The sequence below is a fragment of the Acipenser ruthenus genome, chromosome 5, assembly GCF_902713425.1.
Source record: "Acipenser ruthenus chromosome 5, fAciRut3.2 maternal haplotype, whole genome shotgun sequence".
NCBI lineage: Eukaryota > Metazoa > Chordata > Actinopteri > Acipenseriformes > Acipenseridae > Acipenser > Acipenser ruthenus.
Window position 1 is genome coordinate 21,437,457 of NC_081193.1, and position 24,922 is coordinate 21,462,378.

Below are 24,922 nucleotides of genomic sequence, written 5' to 3' on the forward strand. Positions count from 1 at the left end.
GCTCTAGCGATATTTTGCCCAGTCTGGAGACTTTTTACTGTGGGTCTAGTGACTTTTATGGAGGTGGCCACTGGCACTCCCCCCACCACTCAGCACAACACAGCCAGAAACGGTGACAAAACATTAGAGCTATATAAACACTACACTAAAAACTGCAATAATACTATCTCATGAAAACTAAATAATAAAAGTTCTGTGTGTTTTTCAGAAAAAATGTAATCAAAATGTGATTATGTTATGAATATTAAGTAAGCTATGCTTTCATTTGGTTAGTCTGCCGTTTCGAGTTGTGTCTTTACTATATGACTTCACACACAGACATACACTCACAACAATGACGACAGGTGATTATAAAACTGTTTGAGCACTTGCTTTCTACCCGCATACGGTTTCCATCTTAGGACATCGTCATTTCTCACGTCTCAGCATCAGTTATCAGGAATTTCTTTGTCACGGATCATTTAGTTTGGCGATTAGTCATCATTTCTCAATCATTTTTTCTGTCATCCCTCATGTGTTTTTTATGTCAGCCATTATTTGTATCAGGTATCATTTGTATTTTGTGTCCGCCGTCACTTGAATTTCGAGTCATGGAAAACCTCTGTCACTCAAATTTCGAGTCATGGAAAACCTCTGTCAATGAAATTCTCTGTCAACCATCAGACAGCATTTTTTCTGGGACTTTTCTACAGAATACATAACGTTTCTAAGTTTGCATATCCTATGATTTCATTGGCTACTGCGAATGTCAATCAACTGAAAACAAAAACTTTTCTACACGTGGAGGAAACAAATACATACATAAAATACAACCCACAGCTAATAACTAATCCCCTCCACGTGTAGAAAAGTACTTGTTTTCAGTTGATTGACACCATCCACCCCACCTGCAGCCTGGGTCACCTCACTGAACATACAGGAACACCATCACCCCACCTGCAGCATGGGTCACCTCACCGAACATATAGAAACACCATCCACAGGATAAGCGTCCTGTTGAACAGTTTCCAAATGTTGGCAAGTATGCATGGACAAATGTGATCGCAAAGTTACGGCTTTCCAAAGCTGGTAAAGGATTTACTCATGAGTAAGGGCAGTACATGTGCTTATTAGAGTTACTATATCGTACTTACAGCCAAGGGCGCTGGAACTAGGGGTGCTGGGGGTGCGGCAGCACCCCCTTGGCTTTGCATGGCTTCCTCATATACAGGGGTTACAGTTTTGTTCAATGGCTTTCAGCACCCCCACTTTAAAAATGGTTCCAGTGCCACTACTTACAGCTTGTCTACTCAAACAACATGGTTGTAAAAAGCCCCGATAAATTATCCCTATCACGAAATTCTGTGATAATTCCCTATCACGTAATTATGTGATAATTCCATATTACAAACAGCTTTTTTATTTCCTGCAAACTAGATAAAACGAGAAGTTTGTCTGTTTTCTAGTCTTTTTTTCTGATCACTGTTTCTTGGACACTGTAGCAAGCCTGTGTGCTGTGACCTTTCAACTCTGTTTTTTTTTTTTTGTTTTGTTATTATGATGTAGGCTACTCAGAAACAAGCATTCACATTATTATTGAAAAAAAAATATATTGTAACGACCCTCGGTCTGCTTAACGACAACAGGGCATAATTCAGTTCGCCGAAGGAGAAGGTTCTTTGGCCCAGAGCCAAGTGATATGCCATGGGCGTGGATTGGATGAAGGGATATAAGGGAGTGAGGACATTGGTGCGAAGGAGAAGAAGGATCAGAGGGCTATTGAATACTCTGTTCAATTGGACTGCACTCAGTGTGCCTACTATACTTGTAGTTCGATGTACTGTAGTAAAACTGAATACCCACATATATACACTAGTAGAACTTGAGGTTTACAGTATGTAGATCATAAAAAAAGTGTTAAGCGAATCAATATAAACAACAATATCATGACTTTGTTGATAATCTTTCCCTCAGCGTTTACCTCCAGCGTTTCCCATCCATAGTGTACATGTAAGGAATAATAATAAACACTGAACTTCTTATAAGTTCAATGACAAGGTCTAATGTCCTTAAGAGTGGCCAAGCAATTCAACCAGATACTGTAAACCAGTGGGCAGCTGACTTTATTATTATTATTGTTTATTTCTTAGCAGACGCCCTTATCCAGGGCGACTTACAATCGTAAGCAGATACATTTCAAGTGTTACAATACAAGTAATACAATAAGAGCAAGAAATACAATAACTTTTGTTCAAGTGTGACAAACCACAATTCAATAATACAGCAGATAATAGTGATAGTTACAAAAGACTCAAAAGAGATTAGTTATTTAAAGTGTGTCTTTAACAGAAAGCTGTTTCTTTGACAGGGGACACTTCAGAGTTATAATTTCTGCATGTTGTCAGCACCTGGCCTCAGCTGAATTTTGACAATACAGTACTGTTGTTACTGTAAAGTTGTAACTGACATCAGTTTACTTTACACACCATGCTACTTAGAATGGTATATATACCAGACATTAAAAAGGTGGTAGTTAATTATTCTAAATCATATGCAGCCCTGCACCTTTAAGGCTTTGAGCTCTAGCTCATGTCTTTCATAAAATGTCACTCAGTATAGTTGGTGTCTTTTTCAAATATCGCTCTCAGTGATAAAATGTTCTGTTTGACAGAGATCCGCATGTAGCATAGGAAAGCATAGTTTGGCATGTTGCAATATGTTATCAAATTAACCCCATATCATAAACACTTTTGGGGTCATTCTCAGATTGCTTGCATGGTCTTGTTTTGCCTATTTGTGTAACTTCCTTTGTTGTGTTTTACACTGGCCCTCATTCCCACGTGCGTCGCTATGGCTCCATGTTTGCATTGTGAAGAATGATCCATTTTTATTTAATGCATCTTATTTTTGTGTTGTGAAGCATGTGTACATTTTCTATGTAATTTACTTCTGTAATTGGGAACAATGTTTCAAACATCCTTTATTGTTTGAAATGTTTTTTCATAATGTCACGTTTTCTAGCATTAGTTGTTTCTGTGTTTTTATTATCTCCCTAATCCTACTTATTAGATGTTTTGATGACCCTTTTCATCTGCCTTTGCAGTGGCCTCATATGAGTAATCCTAAGGAATCATAAATATGACCTTTTCTACCTTTCCTTGACTTTTACTGAAGATAAATGACTGCAGCAAAATCTTGTTTCCACCATACAGCAATGTATTATTTGTCAACAAGGCTTTTCCAAGTAATAAACCTTCATTGCTACATGATTATTATTCTATAAAACACTCAATGGTAGTATGTCTAATTATAATAGAAGAAGCATACAATTCCAGGACAGTCGTGTGACTTTAAGTCTGTTTCAGTGTCTTCAAAGAAGACCTCATGGTAGTCAGCAGGAACATTTAAAAATAACATTTTACTTAAGTTTAGTTAAAAAACAGATGGAACATTCTAGGTGAAACAAAACCATTTACTCAAAAGTGCCAATGGCGCTCTTTTTATGAAAAGTAGTAAAACATTTATGTAACAACACTACACAAAAAAAAAACAGTTAATGAATTACATTTGTTGTAACAAATGGCTGATGGCTTTCTTTATGTATTTCCCCAGTTCTTTTTATTTTCTTTTTAAGAATTTGTACAATTCACACAACACTGAAATAAATAATTTCTGTGTATAGAAGAAGCATTACACATACATTACCCATGGTGGAGTTGGGTCCCCCTGATTATTATGTTTTACCTTGTCAGTTCGATAAGTGCCCTTCCTTCCCGACACAGTCAACTACCAGACGGTAAAGCTCTCTAATCAGGCTTCTCTTAACTAAAGATGATGGGCTGGAATGTTTGTTAACTGGCTGCTCTGATTGGCTGAGAGGAACCTAATGATTTAGAAAATAATCTTTCAGGGATGCTGTCCCATCTGTGTTCACTCTCCCAACCTCCTAGATGACTCTACCGTACCGCCTCCAATTCACTTTAAATGCTTTCGGAAATTGGTCTCTGGTCAGTGGGAAATGAAGGAATGAAATGTGTTCTCTCACAGAAAACCACGAGATCCCCCTGGGACATCATAAGAATTGAATGTGGGAAGTCAACACATACAGTACAGTGTTGTTGATTTCCCTGAGGTTCCCTGGCATTGCACCTACATTCTTTGTAAGTCTGCTTTATACTGCCCCATTCCAGTCTGCATCTAGTATTTGTCCTAGCCACCTGCTGGGCATTAAACAAATAGCAGACGCACACACACATACAGTACATGTATTTGTATATGCTATTTCTAAACATATTCAAAGTTTCCAGTTTTGAATGCAAGGCTTATTCTGATCTACACAAATTGTCAGAGGCAGCCATCAACCTCCATTGTTTCAGGGTTAAAATAAATATTACATTTGTACATTTTGCATATTATACATGATATTACATTTTTTGTTACCACTGTATTGCTTAATTATGTACATTTCCATTTATATTTTAACACTAATTGTTTTGTTTTTCTTATTTACATACATGCATCATCTGTGTCATAAATTTATTCACCTACCAAACGGAAGAAATATTCAGCATTTTGGACCTTATCTAAGTTTAACATGAACTCCTCAGAATGTCTAAGTGAGAGTTAAGAATGTTCCAAGCAATGCCCAGCATTTTTATTTCTTAAATGCATTAGGTACTGCTGAATTTCCATTTTTTGGCAGTTTTAGGTCTATAAAGCGGGACTGTTTTTATTATTGTAGTAATGCTCTCACCTCATTATCATTTCAAGCCTTTCTTGATTGATTATTTGCCACTTTTCTCTTTACTCATGTTTTAAGCTTGTTTGTTTTGATCATCACAACATCATTAGTGTCATTGAAGTCCTGTGTTTGTATTTTGAATACTCTTTGAGTTTGTGTTTAACCGCATTGGCCTCTGCAGGATGATCAAAAAGAATGGTGTTTAATACTGTGCAGTCCCCTTGCCTTTAGATAGTTTGACCCATTTAGCCAGTTTCTTTTTATCCACTTTCCCTACAGTTTTGCTCTGACATGTTAATGCCATTACACTTACTGACAGACAACCTTGCACATGTATTTCATTTTTACAGGTACAGTACACAGCTCTCTGTTGTAAGCCAATATGGTCATTTGTATTTGCCTTATAATTACATATAATTACATCTTGATCTGGATAGTATCAGTATCTGTGTATATGTGCAATGTGAGAATGTAGGCTAACGCACTTACAGAGGATGCAGGACATGGTGATCTACTTTATCATGATGGGAGACGTATGTAACATAAATCACACCTAGTAACACTCTCTATTGTGTCTCTAATTACTGTGTATTTACATAGTAGTTACTTTGTAAATACATGTGTTCTTAGTCATAACTACAATGTTATTATTCATAGTTATAATGTACTTCATGTGTAAATCAGTTTGCGTGATTCTGTATATGTAAGTACACAATTGTATTAGAAAAGGGTTAGGTTTAAGTTTAGAGATAGGGTTAGGGTTACATCGTGCAAAAATATTTACACATTAAGTACACTGTAACTTAACATTATAATTATGTGTAAGTATACATGCATTTACTATGCAACTACTATAATTATAGACACTTAATGTAAAGTGTTACCTCACACCTTTCTTTAAATCTTACCTGTGCATTGTAATGGTACGGACATTCATTAGTTCAAGTTTGTGAGAGTTTCAATGAGAACTTAGGAATGAGTTCTGGCTTATGATTCATTAGTCTAAATAGGTAGGTATCTGCAGCCTATATAATGTTGTAATGATTTAAATTAAAAAAATGTGTGGCGTTTGAAAGTCATCCTCAAAGTGAAAAGCATTGTGTTCTGTAATGATAAGACATCACTTATTTCATTTATTATTATTATTAATTTCTTAGCAGACACCCTTATCCAGGGCGACTTACAATTGTTACAAGATATCACATTATTTTTTACATACAATTACATTATTTTTTTTACACATTATTTTTACATACAATTACTCATTTATACAGTTGGGTTTTTACTGGAGCAAACTAGGTAAAGTACCTTGCTCAAGAGTACAGCAGCAGTGTCTCCCACCTGGGATTGAACCCACGACCCTCCGGTCAAGAGTTCAGAGCCCTAACCACTACTCCACACTGCTGTAGTAAGGTTAAAAAAAATGAAAATGAATCACACTTAGAACTGTTTCATATTTCCCTTTATTTCTAAATAACAGTTATTTTCATATGGCATGTCCTTTACACTAAATTATTTCAATAAAGGCTGTTTTCAACTTAATAAGTGGAAGTAGAAAATCCATGCCATTTTATACATCAAGAAATGTTTATGAGATTTGAATTATACCTCTTGAACTATGATAATTACTTTCCCAATTATCAAGTGCCTGCTTTTCAGAACTTGCCCTAATAAGTAAGGGGATTTTGAGTACTTTCAACTGAAAATTTGTGCTCCAACAAAAGCTAATTTATTAAATCATCTTGAAAATGTATCTTGGAAGAGATACCCAACATATCTCACCAAGCCTGGAAACCAGCTACTTGCTAGAGCATCCCCTCATTTGAAACAGAAATGTTTGGTTTCTGTAAACACTTTTTAAGAGACAATGAACCTCTGTACTAGTACCTGTTCTTTATTTAGTTTGTCTGGTTCCCCATGCAGGCACTTTAGATAAGGGGATATGAACCCTCCCTTTTTGATACTATCTCTTATTTTAGTGAGCACACCTTTATTTATAACCAGTAGATGGTGCAAAAGAGAACTGTCCCTTAGACCTTCACTCAGCTAATCGTTCCATAAGGGTGTGCAGTGTACAGCAGATCTATACAAAGCTGCTTTATTACTTTTAGAGTAAAACAAACAAAAACAAATGTATGTGTTATAACACAAACTGCACAGTCAAAGCCTTTTAAAATAATATTCTTGAGAGTATCACATTATCTTATGTTCTGGCTTGTGATTGGTTGCCTGAATTGTACTGAAAAAAGAAAAGCTAGGAGGTGTAGAATGTATCATAAATTGATGTATCATCGCTATTCCAGTTCATATGGGAAGAGACAAAAGGGGAATCATATCTATGCAGCTTTCTTAACTGAATAGCAGTACTTAGGTCTCTTTCTTCTTCCGTTAAATATCTGTAGGTTCTTTGTTAGAATTTTATATTTATATTCTGAATATGATGGCATTACAAACACAAAGCTTCAGAAGTGAAAGTAGTAATCACTTCCTGTGATGTGGCTCAGTGATCTACAGCAGCTACAATCAGGCACCCAGGAAGTGATTATATACCAGAAAGATAGTGTTGTACTCAAACAATCAGAACCAATCAAAGAACCTAAAGAAAAGGGAGACCAATGATACCAATCCAAACTGACACAAAAACCTTGCTTAGCATAAGAGCCATGCAGTTATAGACTGAGTAAGAAAGAGTGAAGAAAGTTGGTGAAAGGGAGGCAGAGAGAGAGAGAGAGAGAGAGAGAGAGAGAGAGAGAGAGAGAGAGAGAGAGGAGAGACTTGGTGTGATTTGTTTAGTGATCAGAGCCAATAGAAACCCTGTGATCACTAAAGTCTGTGATAACATCCCCATGCACATGACTGAGAGGAGCCAGAACCGAGACTTCAAACAGCCACTACCCTTCCACCCCCCTTACAGCAGCACACTTCTCATGGGCATCAGCAGCAGTGTGGACTCACCAGGGGCTCAGAAGTGAAGATCTTCATTGACTGCTACTGCTTCTGGAATACCCTCACCAGCACACAGAGCCAGCATTGCAGGGATACTGCAAAATAAAGGTACAGCTTCAGCCTGTTTAAAGGGTTCTGTTTTAACTGGGGAATATTGCTCATGCTTTCTGCTTGTAGGTAAGAAAGTCATAGTATAATATTACATAATAGTAACCTGGAACTTATTATATTAGCATTTGTAATTATGCTGTCAAGTAAAACAGAACATGTGCTGCTTCTTTCAGTGGGTTGTTGGAGGGGATTCTTACAAAAAAAAAAGAAAAAAAGTTTTTCAAAGCTTTAGAATATGTTCAATAGATTGAATTCATGTAATTCCCAAGCGAAGCTTGTACAGTCAGCATGAGCACTGCAGTAATTTGAGAACGGATATTTTTGGCTATTTAGATTTTTGTTTAAGTCAAAATTGTGTATTAAGCTGTATTATTTATAACAAGTGATTCAAATTTTTGTTAAAAAATTGATTATTCTCTGTTAAAATTAAAGAGCAAATTTAAACATATACGTTTGAAAAAAGTTAACTTGTCATAATAATAATAATAATAATAATAATAATAATAATAATAATAATAATATGTATTGATAAATATGCTTTGTGAATAAAAGTTAAGGATCATTCTAAACAATTTATTTACAGGCATTTATCAAAAATCTGGAGTGGCTGCGGGGTTAATGATCTGATTACTTGCAATGTGACTGCTTCCACCTTGTACAGTTAGCTTGTTTAGGAAAGAGGATTTTTAAAAAAGAAAATCTGTATTTTTGATTCTTAGATCAAATTTGGTTCTTTTTTTAATTATTATTTTTACAGCATCACTGCTGTTTACTGATACTTCAGGGCAGACTTTGAAGTTTTATTGAATATAATATTTAATTCTCAATAATGGTCAATGTGAATTGGACAATATACTAAACATCCGGCTTATAGTGTCACAGATAGCGGGATCCACATGATATAATCAACCCTATATTGTGAATGACCATTGACAAACAGTTTGGTTGGTCTAATGCAGTGGCTGTTCTACAGTATCATGCAGGACTTATTTATTTTATCCAAATATGGAATATGGGATATATATATATATATATATATATATATATATATATATATATATATATATATATATATTGATATTGTATTGCTTTATTTAGTTTTGGCTCAACAATCTTATTTCAGGATTTTTTATTTGTTTATTTAATTGACACAATCATTTTAACATACAAAGTCAAGGTTTAAATTCCTTAAAGACTCTTAATTGATTCTTAATCTCCCATCTGGTGTGTATGCTCTGCATCGGAAGATAACAACCTGCTAGCATTGTAAACAGTGTCTCCAGGTTCTTTACTGCTGGTGAGATTCCTATAGACTTACATTCCAGGCAGAGCCTGTCCGAGCCAAGCAGCGGACGCACTGCGGTATAAATCTGCAGTCCACATTCTAACACACTACAATTTATGATATGTGTCCTACAGTATAGTCTACATCAGGGCATTCATAGCATAGGCAAGACAAAGGTTTTAGTGAATGCTTTCATTTTGTTCAAGTAGACTGATCATTCAACTTCACTGGTCTATAGCCAAGTCCAGCACTGGGACTCATTCTGCAATGCTAGCATCATGTACGACAGATGATTCAGTTTGATGTGTGTTTATAATAGGCGTTGGCATTTTGACGGATGAGATTTCAAAATGAATAATCTTGGAATTTGTGTGACATACTTTTGAAAATGTCAACAAATATATTCCAGATGACTATTGTATTAACTTTGGCATCTTGCAAGTATTTGGCACAGTATGTTTGAAATGGTATATTGATGTATATTTGCTCCAAGATTTATACTATCTTTGAGAATAACAGTGTATATACTTTTGAATAAGGTTTTACTTATTTTTAAAGATTACCTGCATCTTTCCCATAGTTATGGCTCACAGTTTGGCTAGGTTGCTGTTAAACTGGAATATTTATGATACATTAAAGCCCATGGTTTTGTTTTTTGTTTTTTGTTTTGTTGCTCTGCACAAAAGTCCCACCAGATTTCAACATTCCAGCTGCTACACCCTGAATAAACTGAAAAGACTTTTAAAAAGACGATAAGATAATATTTTCATTATGTGAGTTTCAGTAAATACAATTCTTATCTTTGCTAGAAAAGGTTTGTTTGTTTTGTGGGCTCTGAGGTGTAAACCTTTTTTTAAAAAATTAAATGTACTAGAAATAAAGTATTTTGTACAGTAAATGCTAGGAAAAGTAAATAAATATTGCTCAATCCTAAATGGCTGTTCACTTCTGATACCAAAAGTGTATGGACACTTATTTTGGGTTGCTTGACCTCCGCTATTACTCTACACCATTTGTCCCTTGTCTCAGACAAGGTGAAGTGTTTGGTTTTCCATCCATCTCATTCACCTTGCCAATTAGAGAGAAAGGTCGCTGAAGTGGAAGGCATGTAAACTACTGTATGAGCTGCAGCCTAAGCTGTTGCTGCTGTTGCAAAGTTCCAAAGCGTTACCACTTCTAAACCACAGCTAACCAAAAAAAGGGGAAGTGTGTTATTTATTTTATACCATGTGTGGGAAACTAAGCAGTTGGTGAATGGCTTTTGAAACAGCATGTGCTAGACCTGCGTACACGCTGCTATCTGTCAGCTGCAGTTGATTACCAAGGCAGTTTGTGGTTACTACAAGCCTCCGTCCAAACATCCTCAGGCAAATCTATTGTAATGACATTTTGTCTGTTCCTAAAACACCTTGTAATTCTGTTTTCATACCAATTTAACTGGGGGGCATATGTTAACCAAAATGTATTTTTAAAAAAAGGGTCTGAAGGAGATTAAACATTTTGGAGCTTGCTTATGCCCTCTTGGCTAGTCAGTAAGGGAAGCAGACCTGGGACAGAGAGATGTAATCATACAGTATGGTGAGGCCCATGTCGTACAATACTTACCTTGGTCATTATGTATGGGCTATATACAGTGCCTATAGAAAGTCTACACCCCCTTTCAAAATTTTCACCTTTTGTTGCCTTATAGCCTGGAATTGCATCAAAGTAGTTTTTTTTTAATTTATCTACACATCCTACCCCACAACTTCCAAATGAAAAACATATTCTAGAAATTTGTAGAAAATTAATTAAAAATAAAATCTAAAATAGCTTGGTTGGATAAGTGTCCACCCCCCTTGTAATAGCAATCCTAAATTAGCTCAGGTGTAACCAATCGCCTTCAGAATCACAGAATCAAGTTAAATGGCCTCCACCTGTGTTAAATTGTAGTGATTCACATGATTTCAGGATAAATTCAGCAGTTCCTGTAGGTTCCTTCTGCTGGGTAGTGTATTTCAAAGCAAAGACTCAACCATGAGCACCAAGGAGCTTTCAAAAGAACTCCGGGACAAAGTTGTTGAAAGGCACCAATCAGGATGGGTATAAACAAATATCAAAGGCCTTGAATATCCCTTGGAGCATGGTCAAGACGATTATTAAGAAGTGGAAAGTGTATGGCACCACCAAGACCCTGCCTAAATCAGGCCGTCCCTCCAAACTGGATGACCAAGCAAGAAGGAGACTGATCAGAGAGGTACCAAGAGGCCAATGCAACTTTACAAGAGCTACATGCTTTTTATGGCCAAGACCGGTCTTGGCCAAGTGTGCATGTGACGACAATATCCCAAGCACTCCACAAATCTGGCCTGTATGGTAGGGTGGCAAGAAGGAAGCCATTACTCAAGAAAGCCCACCTTGAATCCTGTTTGAAGTATGCAAAAAAACACTCAGGGGATTCTGTAGCCATGTGGCAAAAAGTTTTGTGGTCTGACGAAACTAAAATGGAACTTTTTGGCCTAAATGCAAAGCGTTATGTTTGGCGCAAACCCAACACAGCGCATAACCCAAAGAACACCATCCCTCCTGTGAAGCATGGTGGTGGCAGCATCATGTCATGGGGATGTTTCTCATCGGCAGGGACTGGGACACTTGTCAGGATAGAAGGCAAAATGAATGGAGCAAAGTACAGAGAAGTCCTTGAGGAAAACCTGCTGCCCTCTGCAAGAAAGCTGAAACTGGGACGGAAGTTCACCTTTCAGCATGGCAATGACCCAAACCACACAGCCAAAGCTACACTGGAGTGGCTAAGGAACTAAAAGGTAAATGTCCTTGAGTGACCCAGTCAGAGCCCCGACCTAAATCCAATTGAAAATTTGTGGCACGACTTGAAGATTGCTGTCCATCAACACTCCCCAAGGAACTTGACAGAGCTTGAACAGTTTTGTAAAGAAGAATTGTCAAATATTGCCAAATCTAGGTGTGCAAAGTTGAGACTTATCCCAACAGACTCACAGCTGTAATTGCTGCCAAAGGTGCTTCCACCAAGGGGTTGGTTGCATTGTGGAGAATGTGTCACCTACAGCACAATATGTCTAAGAAAGGATGTTTCCCACCCCATCTTGGAGAATTAGGGTTTCTGACATCACCATTCGTGCATGCTTTGTTTGTTTTATTTTTTTGTTCTGTTGCAATTATTTTATTGAGATAATGTTGTATGTCTGCCAGTTGTTTATGCTCAATGAGTCAGCATTTGATTGTGATCCAGAAGTACTAAAAGATCGTTTTTTGTGTGTGGAGTATTTCTTATTAAGGGCATATGCATACTCTCAGTGGAGGTGCCCAGTTAGCCTCAGAATATCCCTCAACAAGGCATTGGACCTCTTTATTTAAAGAGTTGACCGCAAAAGTACATTTAAAAAAAAAAAGTTTTCACTTTCAAATAAATTAAACAGGCGCAAATGTAATGTTATGACACAGTTTAAGTATACTATTTTGGGACATAAAGCTTCAAAGAGTTTCTCAAAAAGAATGAACATCTTATTGAAAGCTACCGAAACAGCATTCAAAACAAAAAAAAATAAAAAAAGTTTAACTTCAAAGCTTCAACACCCTTGTGGCAGGATGGCTTGGTGGTGACATACCCAGACCAGGAAGCTGAAAGAGACAGGCACTGCGAGTTGATACACTGGTGCACATATTTATTAAATTCAAACAAAAATAGAACAAAACACTTTCACAAAAACAGCTCACAGAGCCAAAAAATAAACAGGCTGAACACAAATAAATCTCTCAGCACAAAATATACCTCCACCCACAACAAGTATCGTGCTGGTGCTTCCAGCTCGCAAAGCAATTGTTTACTTTCTCTTTTTAAAAATGTTTCCTTCTCTCTCTCGCTCCCGTTCTGCAGGAGTTTACAGGGATGGGGCTGTAACCCCATCCACGCTGCCAAACAATAACACACACTCGTTATAAATAAACATAAAACAATACATTTTAAATCATAACAGTACATCCCCACAAACCATTATTTTAAATGCACCTCAAAATAGTACATTAATAATAACAATAACCCAATCCTTTTTAAATCATAATACATCAGTTTTGTTTTTTTTTATAACCAACACAAACCATTACTTTTTATATAAACAAACACTATACATTTATTTACAGGCAGGGCTTTGCCCTGCCCCACTAATTGCGTGCAGGGCTCTCTTCTGCCCTGCCACATGTTTACGTGCAGGGCTCTCTTCTGCCCTGCCACATGTTTACGTGCAGGGCTCTCTTCTGCTCTGCCACATGTTTACATGCATGGCTCTTCTGCCCTGCCACATATTTACGTGCAGGGCTCGCTTCTGCTCTGCCACATGTTTACATGCAGGGCTCTCTTCCGGCCTGCCACATGTTTACGTGCAGGGCTCTCTTCTGCTCTGCCACATGTTTACATGCAGGGCTCTTCTGCCCTGCCACATATTTACGTGCAGGGCTCGTTTCTGCCATGCCACATGTTTACGTGCAGGGCTCTCTTCCGGCCTGCCACATGTTTACGTGCAGGGCTCTCTTCCGGCCTGCCACATGTTTACGTGCAGGGCTCTCTTCTGCCCTGCCACATGTTTACGTGCAGGGCTCTGTTCTGTCCTGCCACATGTTTACGTGCAGGGCTCTTCTGCCCTGCCACAGTCCTGCTTAAAGATGTTAATCTTGAGAACCTCGAACGAGCAGACCACCAACAAAATGAAATTATAAAAAATGTGACTTCAGGAAAACAACGGTAAATAGGATTTAAACAGTACACTGAGAGAAGTGTAGCCTTCTGTAAGCACAGAGCGCGTAAAGCTTGCCGTATCAGATCCGTGCCAGGCCCTTCACTGCTCCAGTCTGTCATTAATGCTGCCCTCTCCCACGGGCCTGTTCTGTTTTACGCTGGAGTATAATTCCTTGCTGACTGCTTACAACATTCTTCCATGGTTCCCTGCACTTTTCAGAAAGCATGCCTTTTATTTTACATTCTAGTTTGTTTGTATTCTTAAAAATCACCTTCAGTTGGATTTCCTCAAATTCTGACCTGCTTGACACTATGTACTGTAAGCAGAACATTATATTTATAATTGCTTTGATTCCTGTTCCCAGATGTTGTGGAATGTTGTTAATCTAACAATTTTATATATTAGCACATTTTTCAATCTAGTCACAGAAGTGCAAAAGAATGGAATGCTTGTATTGTTTTATGCATTTTTTTTTACTGTATGTCATGTATTATGCAGTTCTCTGTATTTAAAGTATTACGGATTTTCTTGTTGTTACTGCATCTTGTAAAGCGCTTTGTGATGGTGGTCCACTATGAAAGGCGCTATGTAAAATAAAGATTGATTGATTGATTGATTGATATATAGCGTGATTTTAGTCGCATACAGTATATGCGATTACATATATCACGTATATTTATCTCACTATGTATCCCTTATAAAATATGACAAAATAAACCAGTATTTTGTTTTTCATGTAGGATATACATATGTCATAAGAGGGCTAAATATATGCTAACCAAGACTTGAATCTACCTTATATTATTTGTATAAACATTATTATCTGTTCCCCCTTTTATTCTGCTGAGATTCTTTTGGTTCTTCACTTGATTTCTTGCTTTAATTCAGGAACTGTTGATCTGCTTCAACAGGCGAAAAGGGGAACCAATGATAATGTTGCTTGTGTTAATAGTGTTTAGAACTCCTTTTAAATGCACTTAATCGAACAAAATGCAACAGTGTTTCTTCTGTTGGTCTGAGCTTACTGTACTTTACAAATTCATGACTGAACTAGCACTAGCTGACGCTGCTGTAGGAAGCCAAAGTTTGAAATGGTGTGAAAGTGGTTTATCCAGGGCACTCCACTACACAGTGGGGAGAAACAATGTGAACAAACTTGTACTTTCTCTGACTGTGTTGTAACTGATGTATGGATAAACAGAGCACTGCAGTCTCCACCACTGTCAGTCTGGGACCTTCCATGATGAATAATTGCAATTAAAGGCAGATTTGTAGCAAAAACAAACATGATCTGTTTGAAAGGATATGTGCCTTTAGCAAAACTGTATACAACTCTACTGCATTACATCAGTGTTTAACCCCTTTATCTTCCCAGATCATTTTGATTAAGAACAGGAAATAATCCAAAGCTTATAAAACTGACTTTCTTAGAAGAAACTGAAGGACAAGAGGTATGTGTCACTGTGAGAATTCTGCCTCGGCGGTTTTTAATGTTATCTCTAAACGTGTACCTGTCAACCATCAATCATTTAAAACCAACCAGTAACCAGGTATTTCAACCTACCTGTCTTTGCAGTCTTGCTCACTCTACATTTGAAGTTTATTTTTCATAAATATTTCTGTGCCAATTAATCCAGAATCTGATAACGCTTTTGATAACTGGGCAGGAACAGATAGTAGTTGTCAGGCATAAAAGGTCACCCAGAAGGTCTGTATTGCAATAGTTGTGTGGGAACGCTGGGCCCAGAGGTCAAGTTTCAGCAATGTAGCCGTATTAGGGAAGAGTAGATGTCAACGTAGAGCAGTAAAGGTCAAAGTGCATCAGATGTAGCTGCAATGCTGTAAGCTGTGCGCTGAATTCTAGCACTGAGAATGCAGCTGTAGAAGAATATGTTCTTTTAGAGGAAACTTTCTCATGCCAGCCCTTTAATTGTACTGAGGTCTATGTCCTGTGCATATTGGATTGTGGGAGCCATTAAGTTCCAGCACAAAATATATTTTGCATTTGGCATTCATCACGATTTAACACTTCATCAAGTGACTTTATTTACAGATTTCACTTCAGTGTCATTAATTTTAAATGTCAAAAAAATCTATTTTTACTAAATGTCATTTTCAGTATCAAAATATTTTTGAATGAATGCTTTACTCTTTTAATCTTTTTCAAAGCAACATTCAAGCTTGATTCTCTTAGTGAAGTCACATACAGTAATTAAAATAAATAAATTAACGTTATCAGAACTGTTCTGGCTCTGCACACGTACGTTGATGACTCTAGGACAGGGGTGCCCAATCCTGGTCCTGGAAGGCCGATGCCCTCCTGGTTTTTGTTCCAACTGTACACTAAATTGCTTAATTGGATCAATTAAGCTTCTAATAAGTGCTTGATTGGTACAATTAAGTAATTTAGGGGACAGTTGGAACAAAAGCCAGGAGGACACCGGCCCTCCAGGACCAGGATTGGGCACCCCTGCTCTAGGATGTCCAGTAAAACGTTGGTCTCCATGAAGAATTATTTATCTTGAATTCATGTCTGTAGTTGGCGAGTTCTCCGATCTTATTGTGTGGACCACAAAGGTAGAATATGTCATGAACTGCAAATATAATAAGTTATGATTGGCTAACTCATAGTCTTTTGTAAGGTAAGGGCAGCTAGAATTATGCATTCAGCTTCACACATGTCAATTGTGTTACATAATTAAGGTGCTTTTAAGATTCAAAGACGTTATTGATGGACATGTCAAAGCTTTTTTACTGAATACATAATTGCCCAAATAAATTACCCCCACATGCCCAAACATACTTAGTGGTAAATTTTTAATCTATGTCATTTAGTTAAGCAGGCAGTAATTGGTTTGTAATTAGAATGTTGTTGGGCCCTCCTCCATACAAAATGTTAAATACTATAAATGTAAATAAGACTGCTGGCATGAAGCAAGCTGTTTTTGATGTTCATTAAGAAACACAGCTTAGTCAGTCAGTCTAGACAAGCCGTTGTTCCGTTGTTATTAGTAAAGATCACAAGCGTGATTGTGTAGGAGGTGTATGTCATTATCGCACGTCAAGCGGCTCCAGTGGTTTGGTTGTGTATCAGTATGGGATTTAGTTGTTCTGTTACATAAAAATATGTTTTCTGGGAATCGCAATTAGCTGTTATTGAATTGGAGACGATCCCATTTAGGGTGCCCAATTAGTCTACTGAGTTCAGTATTGTAATAATTTTCTACAGCCTAACATGATGTCTGCATTAAAGGGGACATCCAATTGTTTCTTTGTTTTGTGTTTGTTACGTGTTCCTATATGTTGCTACAACTGGTTAAGTAAGGTGTGTGTGTTGTTTTTATTTAATTTTATTGACATCCTGCACGTTTTTTTACACTATTAAATTGCAGTCCACTATGCTGTGTCTCCACTTCACATGTACCCGTTAGTAGAACTTCAAAACTACATTTCCCATCATCCTCTTGTTTTTGTATGTATGATGGGGTGATGGGAAATGTAGTTCTGAGATAGTTTACTGAAGGGTACATGTGAAGCCATCATGGAAACACAACACAGTGGACTGCAATTTAATAGTGTAAAAAACTGGTCAGGATGTCAAAAAAAAATAAAATAAAAAAATACACACATCTTAATTAAACAGTTGTAGCAACATATAGGAACATGTAACACACACACACACAAAGAACAAGTAGATGTCTCCTTTAAAGTTCTGTTTTCAGTTATAAAGCCTTTCTCTTTCCCTTTCTCTACCACGAAGGAGCATTGTTTTTTTTTCCCAGAGTTGAGGAAATTGTAATGAAACCATGGGATTGAAACAGGAGACATAGATCAAAGGTTGCACTTCCTATTGCCTGTTCAGATCTATTTTCTCCTTTTTTTCCACTTTCTAGTTGTTCTTTCAGCAGGAGCTTTTCTTGAAAAAAATGCTAACTTTTTGATTGATCATAGATTCAATTTAAGCAGGCTCTCCCATCTAGTCCATCGCAATGAAACTGGATCTATGCTGTTTAAACTGTGCAGCCCTCCACAAGAGCACCTGCAGGAAGTGGCACTGTTGGCCTGCTCCTTGTTCAACAACAGGCCCTCTTCTTCTCCAGTGTGGGAAACCTGACGTTTTAGACCTCTTCCTTCACCTCGGGGGCAAACTCACTTCCATAACAGTGAAAAGGAAGACCTCCAAGCAAGCATAGGTTAAAATGTCTACCTTCTGCATGTCACAGAACGAGTATAAGCTGCAGAATATGCACATGCTACCTGATTTCTGAAAGGGAGACTTGAGTGAATTATAGTACAGTACGTCTCTTCATCTGTGTGACGGGGTTCACCCCGCCCCTGTATTATTATTATTTGTATATTTGTATGTTTTGTATTTTGATTATATTATTATGATTTATTGTATTATTATTGTTGCGGCGCGGACAAAAGCCGCCACAATTATGCGTTATTGTTTTTGTGTGTTTTTAGAACCTCGTGAAGATGCGTGACTGATCAGCTACTATTTTTAATTAGCTGACAGTCGCGGATCATTTTTAAGAACATAAGAACATAAGAAAGCTTACAAACGAGAGGAGGCCATTCAGCCCATCTTGCTCGTTTGGTTGTTAGTAGCTTATTGATCCCAGAATCTCATCAAGCAGCTTCTTGAAGGATCCCAGGGTGTCAGCTTCAACAACATTACTGGGGAGTTGGTTCCAGACCCTCACAATTCTCTGCGTAAAAAAGTGCCTCCTATTTTCTGTTTTGAATGCCCCTTTATCTAATCTCCATTTGTGACCCCTAGTCCTTGTTTCTTTTTTCAGGTCAAAAAAGTCCCCTGGGTCGACATTTTCTATACCTTTTAGGATTTTGAATGTTTGAATCAGATCGTCGCGTAGTCTTCTTTGTTCAAGACTGAATAGATTCAATTCTTTTAGCCTGTCTGCATACGACATGCCTTTTAAACCCGGGATAATTCTGGTTGCTCTTCTTTGCACTCTTTCTAGAGCAGCAATATCCTTTTTGTAACAAGGTGACCAGAACTGAACACAATATTCTAGGTGAGGTCTTACTAATGCATTGTAAAGTTTTAACATTACTTCCCTTGATTTAAACTCGTGTACACTCTGGCCGAGGAGTAATAAGATAATAACTAGCTAGTTAACCCCTCGGCCAGAATATAAAAGCCCTGCAGATTGGCTGCACGGGGTTGGATGTTCAGAGGAGGAACGAGAGCGAGAGAGAAAGAGAAAATTAAAAACTAAAAACAAAGCGTACAGGATCAGTGAAGACATTTGCCCAGCCTGACCTGTATTGGCTGTCCGATTTTTGTGTTCGTGATTTTGTTTTGTTTAAATATTTATTTTGCTCTGTGAGCAGTGTTTTTGTGTTTAAACTTTTTATTTTATTTTTGTATTTAATTAAACGGCATGCTGCGTCTTTTTGCCCTGCAGTACTGCCTGTGTTTTCTTTCCTGTTCCTGAACCTGACGTCACCACCCACATGCCACACAAAGCCATCTTTGACAATCTGTCTTAGAACACTCACTTTAAACAGTAAAATGTGTTCAGGGTGACTCAGGAAGCTCTCTGCAGAAAATGATTTGGTGGGCAGTGCCTACTGTGCTGAGTATAATTACTTTAGTAAAACTAGCTGTTTTATGAAGTATCTGGAGGTGTTTTTCACCAACTTTTTGTCAAGTGGAATTTGAGCTGGTTCAACTAAAAAATTATTAGCGGAGTACAAAGAGATTCTGGAATGCTGACATTGTGTATTAGAATCAGTGTCCGCATTTTTAAAGGAATAGCCTGTGATTTTTTTTTTCCAAATAGTAACATCTGTTGCAAAGATGCAAGGCTGATAGACAGAGTTACTTCAGTTCCCTTTAATAATAATTTGAGTGTAGCTTCATTGTTCCCGCTGTGCTTGACAAAGTGACAAATTAAACTTAATCTGTCTTTTCCTGTCCTCATAGGAAACCATTTGAAATAGTTTAAAGTTCTAAGGGAAAACTGTCCGGTGACTGGTTCCTGTGGCCTGGGACAGGGGGGGCTGGGGTAGGGAGATTGCAGCGACAGTATCAAACAACAGCATTATACTCTCCGTTTTACATCAAACACAGATGGGGCACTGAAGAGAAAGCAAGATCCAGGGCCAGGGCCAAGTCATTTTATTAACTATAGGCGCCAATCCAAATCCAAACTTTAAAAGCTAGCGTCTGATATTTATTTGTCTCTACTTAGAAACCAGGACCAGAGGACACAGCTGGAAATTAAGTGGAGACAGGCTTAGGATAGAGGGTAGGACAGTTCTTTGCAAGGAGGTGAGGGTATGGAATGGGTTAACTAGCCAAGCTGTTGATGCTGAATGATCGGATTCTATTATGACCTGATAGCTCTGAGATCAACCAGCTACTAAGAACAGGGCTGAATCCCCTCATAATTTCTGATGTCTCTATATTCTTATCTGCTATGCTTAACAAGTCTGCATATTTGTAGCTTGGTTAATGGCTCGATTTTGTTGTTGTTGTTGTGTAACATCAGAAACCCACAAAATGCAACTTTAATTTTTACACTGATACATTTTCAGAAATCTCTTTTGTTTCAGAGTGCATACAGGTTTGTAAAGTAAATAACCCAAGGTGGGACTTAAGTTCTATTAAAACCCTATTGAACAAGCTTATGCCACATACATTATTTTGGAATGAGAGATGTTGAAATGACTGGGAGGTACACTTGTATAATGCCCAGTCTTGCATGGCTTTAGGCTAGATTTGCATTGTGCATAACTCAAGTTATACAGTAAGCCTGGTAATGCCAATGTATACCTTAGTTTACTTTTACTTGCGCTGTAATACCACTGTTAATATGTTTGTTAAAGAAAGGAAAACTACATATGAGTAATTGCAATAAGAGTCACTTGGAATGAAAGCAAACAACATTACAAAAATGTAATTTTAATCTACTTAGTGTTTAACATTACATGAATAAAGAAAATATAAATGAATTAAATAAACAGAACTGGTATTATTATTATTATTATTATTATTATTATTATTATTATTATTATTATTATTATTCCCATTAGATAATATACCCAATGCTACAAACAGGGCCGGCATTAGCATCTGAGCCCCGACGTCAGAGGAGTGCCCACACACACATACAGAAATACAATTGCAAATATGAGTAAATGTTCTATTTCTGTGCCAGCTATCCTACTTAAACAGCCTTTAGGGCGATACACGTTTAGTTTTTACGAAACTAAACTATATGCATGCAATGCAGTGAAACTTTTTAGATCACTCCTTTTTTCTTTTCCTGCTTGCATCCTGTTCCCTTAGTTCCGCCTCTTCTCACTCCCTATTGGCTTCCGTCCACCCCAGGTCTTCGTAAAGCCAAAACCTATTGGCTGATCTCGACATACAATTATCCAAATGTGCCAATTAAGGACATTTTATAATTGGCACATTTACATTCCAACAGTCAAGACTTTCATTTGACAAGTGTTTTGTCGAGCATCATTATCAAAATATCTATTATTATCACAATGCATAAATTCCTATTATAATTATATGATTTTAAACCATCAAAAATTAAACCTGCTGAACCTTTGGAACCTCCAAATAAAAAGAAACACACAAAAAAGAAAATCTAAAAAACTGCAATAAGCACACTGTCAAATTTCCTATGCAAATTTAAAAATTATTTCTGTGAAGTTTGTGTTCTGTTTTCTGTTAATTGTGTACTAAGTAGACTACAATAAAAAAAGAAAATCTTCTACAATCATTTAGTTTTAATTAAAAAATTAATGTACAGTAATGTGTAAAATGCAGCAGGATGATTTATTTTGTGTTGCCGGTAGGCTAAAGTTAAAAGTGCACTGCAGGTATTCATTTGATTTTACTACTGTATTTCTTACAAAAGTATGTCCGGGGGGGGGGGGGGGGGGCCACAAAAACCTGACGCCGGCCCTGGCTACAAAGCTAGTTTCAGTAGTTAAGTGAAAGGGATTGATAACACAACAGTCTGGTCTTTCAACCTTTAGGTTAAATGGTTAAATCCAGGTCCGGTTGCCAGACTTAATTTTCATGCAGTAGCCTGGTGCCAGTTTAAAATAACTCATTCACTCCCAGCTCAGCTTCTTGTAGACTACATCAGTCAACCACTGCAACACTCACCACATATAACTCACTCTTGTACGCTCACAGACACCACAAGGTCTGAGAATGCAGGGAATAGGAAAGGAAAAGGTAATGTGGTAATGAGGGTTTTATCAGTGAAGGATGGGCTTTCTAAAGGAGAGTGCTGCATGAGAGCAAGGGAGGCCAAGAGAGGCTAAGTACTGGGGCCAAGAAATGTATAAAGTACAATAACTTAGAGTAATGCATCTTTGGGCATTACAGTAGAGTCTGTCTGGTGGACTGAGCAGCAGAGTAAGCGAGGTCATTCTCTTAATTCCATTGCCATTATACTTATGCATATATGCAATTGATTTGCAGTGCAAATGATATATAACTGCATAATTGTTGTTATTTTTCTCCAACCACCAAGCCCTCAGTGGTTTTTATGATACTCCCTCTTAATGTCTTTGTTAATTACCCCTTTTTTCTTTTTTTTCTCTATAAGATTTATGTCTCTGACTGAACTTTAAAACATCAGAAGCAAAAAATGAAAAATGACATCGGATTAGTGTTGATATTAAACATGTAAAATGTTCATATCTCAAAACTATGATTTAATTGCTCTCAGCCAGCGATGTGTGCAAAAGGGAAGCCGAGTATGGGTTATATTGTTAGATTTGTCTTCTTCCTATCACTCAACAAGTACATCCCTGTAAAATACAATAATTCATTGATAATTACATACATATAGCAAAGAAAACTGTAATAGCATTTGTATTCTTCCTTTTCTTATTATTACTTAACAAAACAAAACAAAATAAACCACATTAAAGCCTAATATAATTTTTTTAATTTGTTTTACTAAACTAGACTGAATGTTCTTTTGTCCTTCATCCCGCAGGATGTCCTGGAAGCTTGTTATTTTGTTCTTGCTGGCTGGATTCCTCTTTACGGTTGTGGAAGCAGGGAAAAACCGACCGCAGGGGGTGATTCCCTCACCGTACAAGGACAACGACAACACCTCGCACAAGCGGACTCGCAAACAGGAGGTCCTGGCTTCCAGCCAAGAGGCCCTCGTGGTGACTGAGAGGAAGTACTTGAAGAGTGACTGGTGCAAAACCCAGCCGCTGCGACAGACCGTCAGCGAGGAAGGCTGCCTGAGCCGCACCGTCATCAACCGCTTCTGTTATGGCCAGTGCAACTCCTTCTACATCCCCCGGCACATCAAGAAAGATCAGGAGTCCTTCCAGTCCTGTGCCTTCTGCAAGCCACAGAAGTTCACAACTCTCACTGTTGAGCTGGACTGCCCAGAGCTGCAGCCGTCCTTCCGACATCGGAAAATCCAGCGGGTGAAACAGTGCCGCTGCATATCTGTGAACATTAGTGAATCGGGCAAGCAGTGAGACAGTCTTATCAGGGTTTGCCATGCAAATAATGCTTTATTATGAACTTTTATTTCTTCTCAAGGGAGGGATCAGTTAGAACTGATTTTAGGGGGCTCCACAACATGTGTTTCAGCACAATACTGAACCTGAGCCAATTATTACTTCCAAGAAGGCGGCTTTAAATAGTAACCCAATTTAAAACACAAACACACACATTATATATATATTTGGAAAATGTTCTATAGACAGCTTCAGAGTTTACTACATACATTTGTGGACATAAATAATCCTGGCAGCTGTTGTTCTAGATATACAGTATAGAAATATATTTAAATTGTGTGCCTGATTATTATTATTTGTTTATTTAGCAGACGCCTTTATCCAAGGCGACTTACAGAGACTAGAGTGTGTGAACTATGCATCAGCTGCAGAGTCACTTTCAATTACATCTCACCTGAAAGACGGAGCACAAGGAGATTAAGTGACTTGCTCAGGGTCACACAATGAGTCAGTGGCTGAGGTGGGATTTGAACCGGGACCTCCTGGTTACAAGCCCTTTTCTTTAACCACTGGACCACACAGCCTTCTGATTATAATACTTGATTAGTTTTATGTACAACTTGCTCAGCTTTTAACAGCCAGAAAGCTGTTAGACTCTATAAAGAAAATAATCATATGGCGCTTTTTTATATATATTTAGTCTTCTGATAAGTACGTAACCTTGTGTGAACAAACTAAACATCCTTAAATGGATTCACATGACTGTTGACTTTTCATAGTCTACACATCTGCCAGCCTGGAGACGTTTTGTTTTGAAGACTGCTGCCTGAGACACGATACCAATATGGTGCCAAAACAGATAGGAGACTCCTTAATGAGTCTGATCGTGATAAGAGAACACAAGCTGCCTGAGTGAGGTGCCTGGACTGTACTGAGCTCCGGCTCAGACAAGTAGTGTCTCAGAAAAGGACTCCACTGAAAATAATATTGACATATTGAAAAAATGAGATAATTATACTTATTTAAAGTATAATAAAATGTATTTAGAAATATATATATATATATATATATATATATATATATATATATATATATATATATATATAAACACAGTATATATATATATATATATATATATATATATATATATATATATATATATATATATATATATATATATATATATATATATATATATATATATATACACACACACACACACACACACACACACACATGTACAGTTCTATTTTTAAATGTTTATTTTCTCTTTGAAATAGTGTAATCAATGTGTACAGTAGTTTTATTGTTTTGCCACTTTCATTTTTAAATCATTCTGTTATTTCCTATTGAGGATAATCTGCTCTGTTCAGAAGGATTTTTTTCTTTTCCATAGTATATACATGTGCCAGATAATCGCAGAACCCTTTCCCCTCTTATAAGCGATTTGATATTGCCAACAATTATGATGCTTTTGACAACATACTCGTGTTAACCTACAATTACGCTAATTATATTTATGTTGGCTGCTATTTACTTCTCAGATGTTAGTATATTTTTGTTATGTTAGTTTCTAAGGGGGTAAGGATTTTAAAATGACAAGAAATAGCAATACAATACAGTAAA

The 24,922-nt window shown here is 37.3% G+C and overlaps 1 protein-coding gene across 2 annotated transcripts; it reads left to right on the top strand.

The window, feature by feature from the left end:
- Nucleotides 1-7,477: 7,477 nt before the first annotated feature.
- LOC117402186 (gremlin-2-like) lies at nt 7,478-24,327 on the top strand. 2 transcript variants are annotated; one of them, XM_059023817.1, is made up of 3 exons: nt 7,478-7,774; nt 15,186-15,261; nt 22,813-24,327. In XM_059023817.1, exon 3 carries the CDS (start codon nt 22,814-22,816, stop codon nt 23,312-23,314), a length of 501 nt encoding a protein of 166 aa, XP_058879800.1. In that variant the 5' UTR covers nt 7,478-7,774; nt 15,186-15,261; nt 22,813; the 3' UTR covers nt 23,315-24,327. The 2 variants fall into 2 exon arrangements, with proteins under 2 accessions (XP_058879800.1, XP_033858982.1); XM_034003091.3 differs by lacking the exon at nt 15,186-15,261 and having other exon boundaries at nt 7,482-7,774.
- Nucleotides 24,328-24,922: the final 595 nt, after the last annotated feature.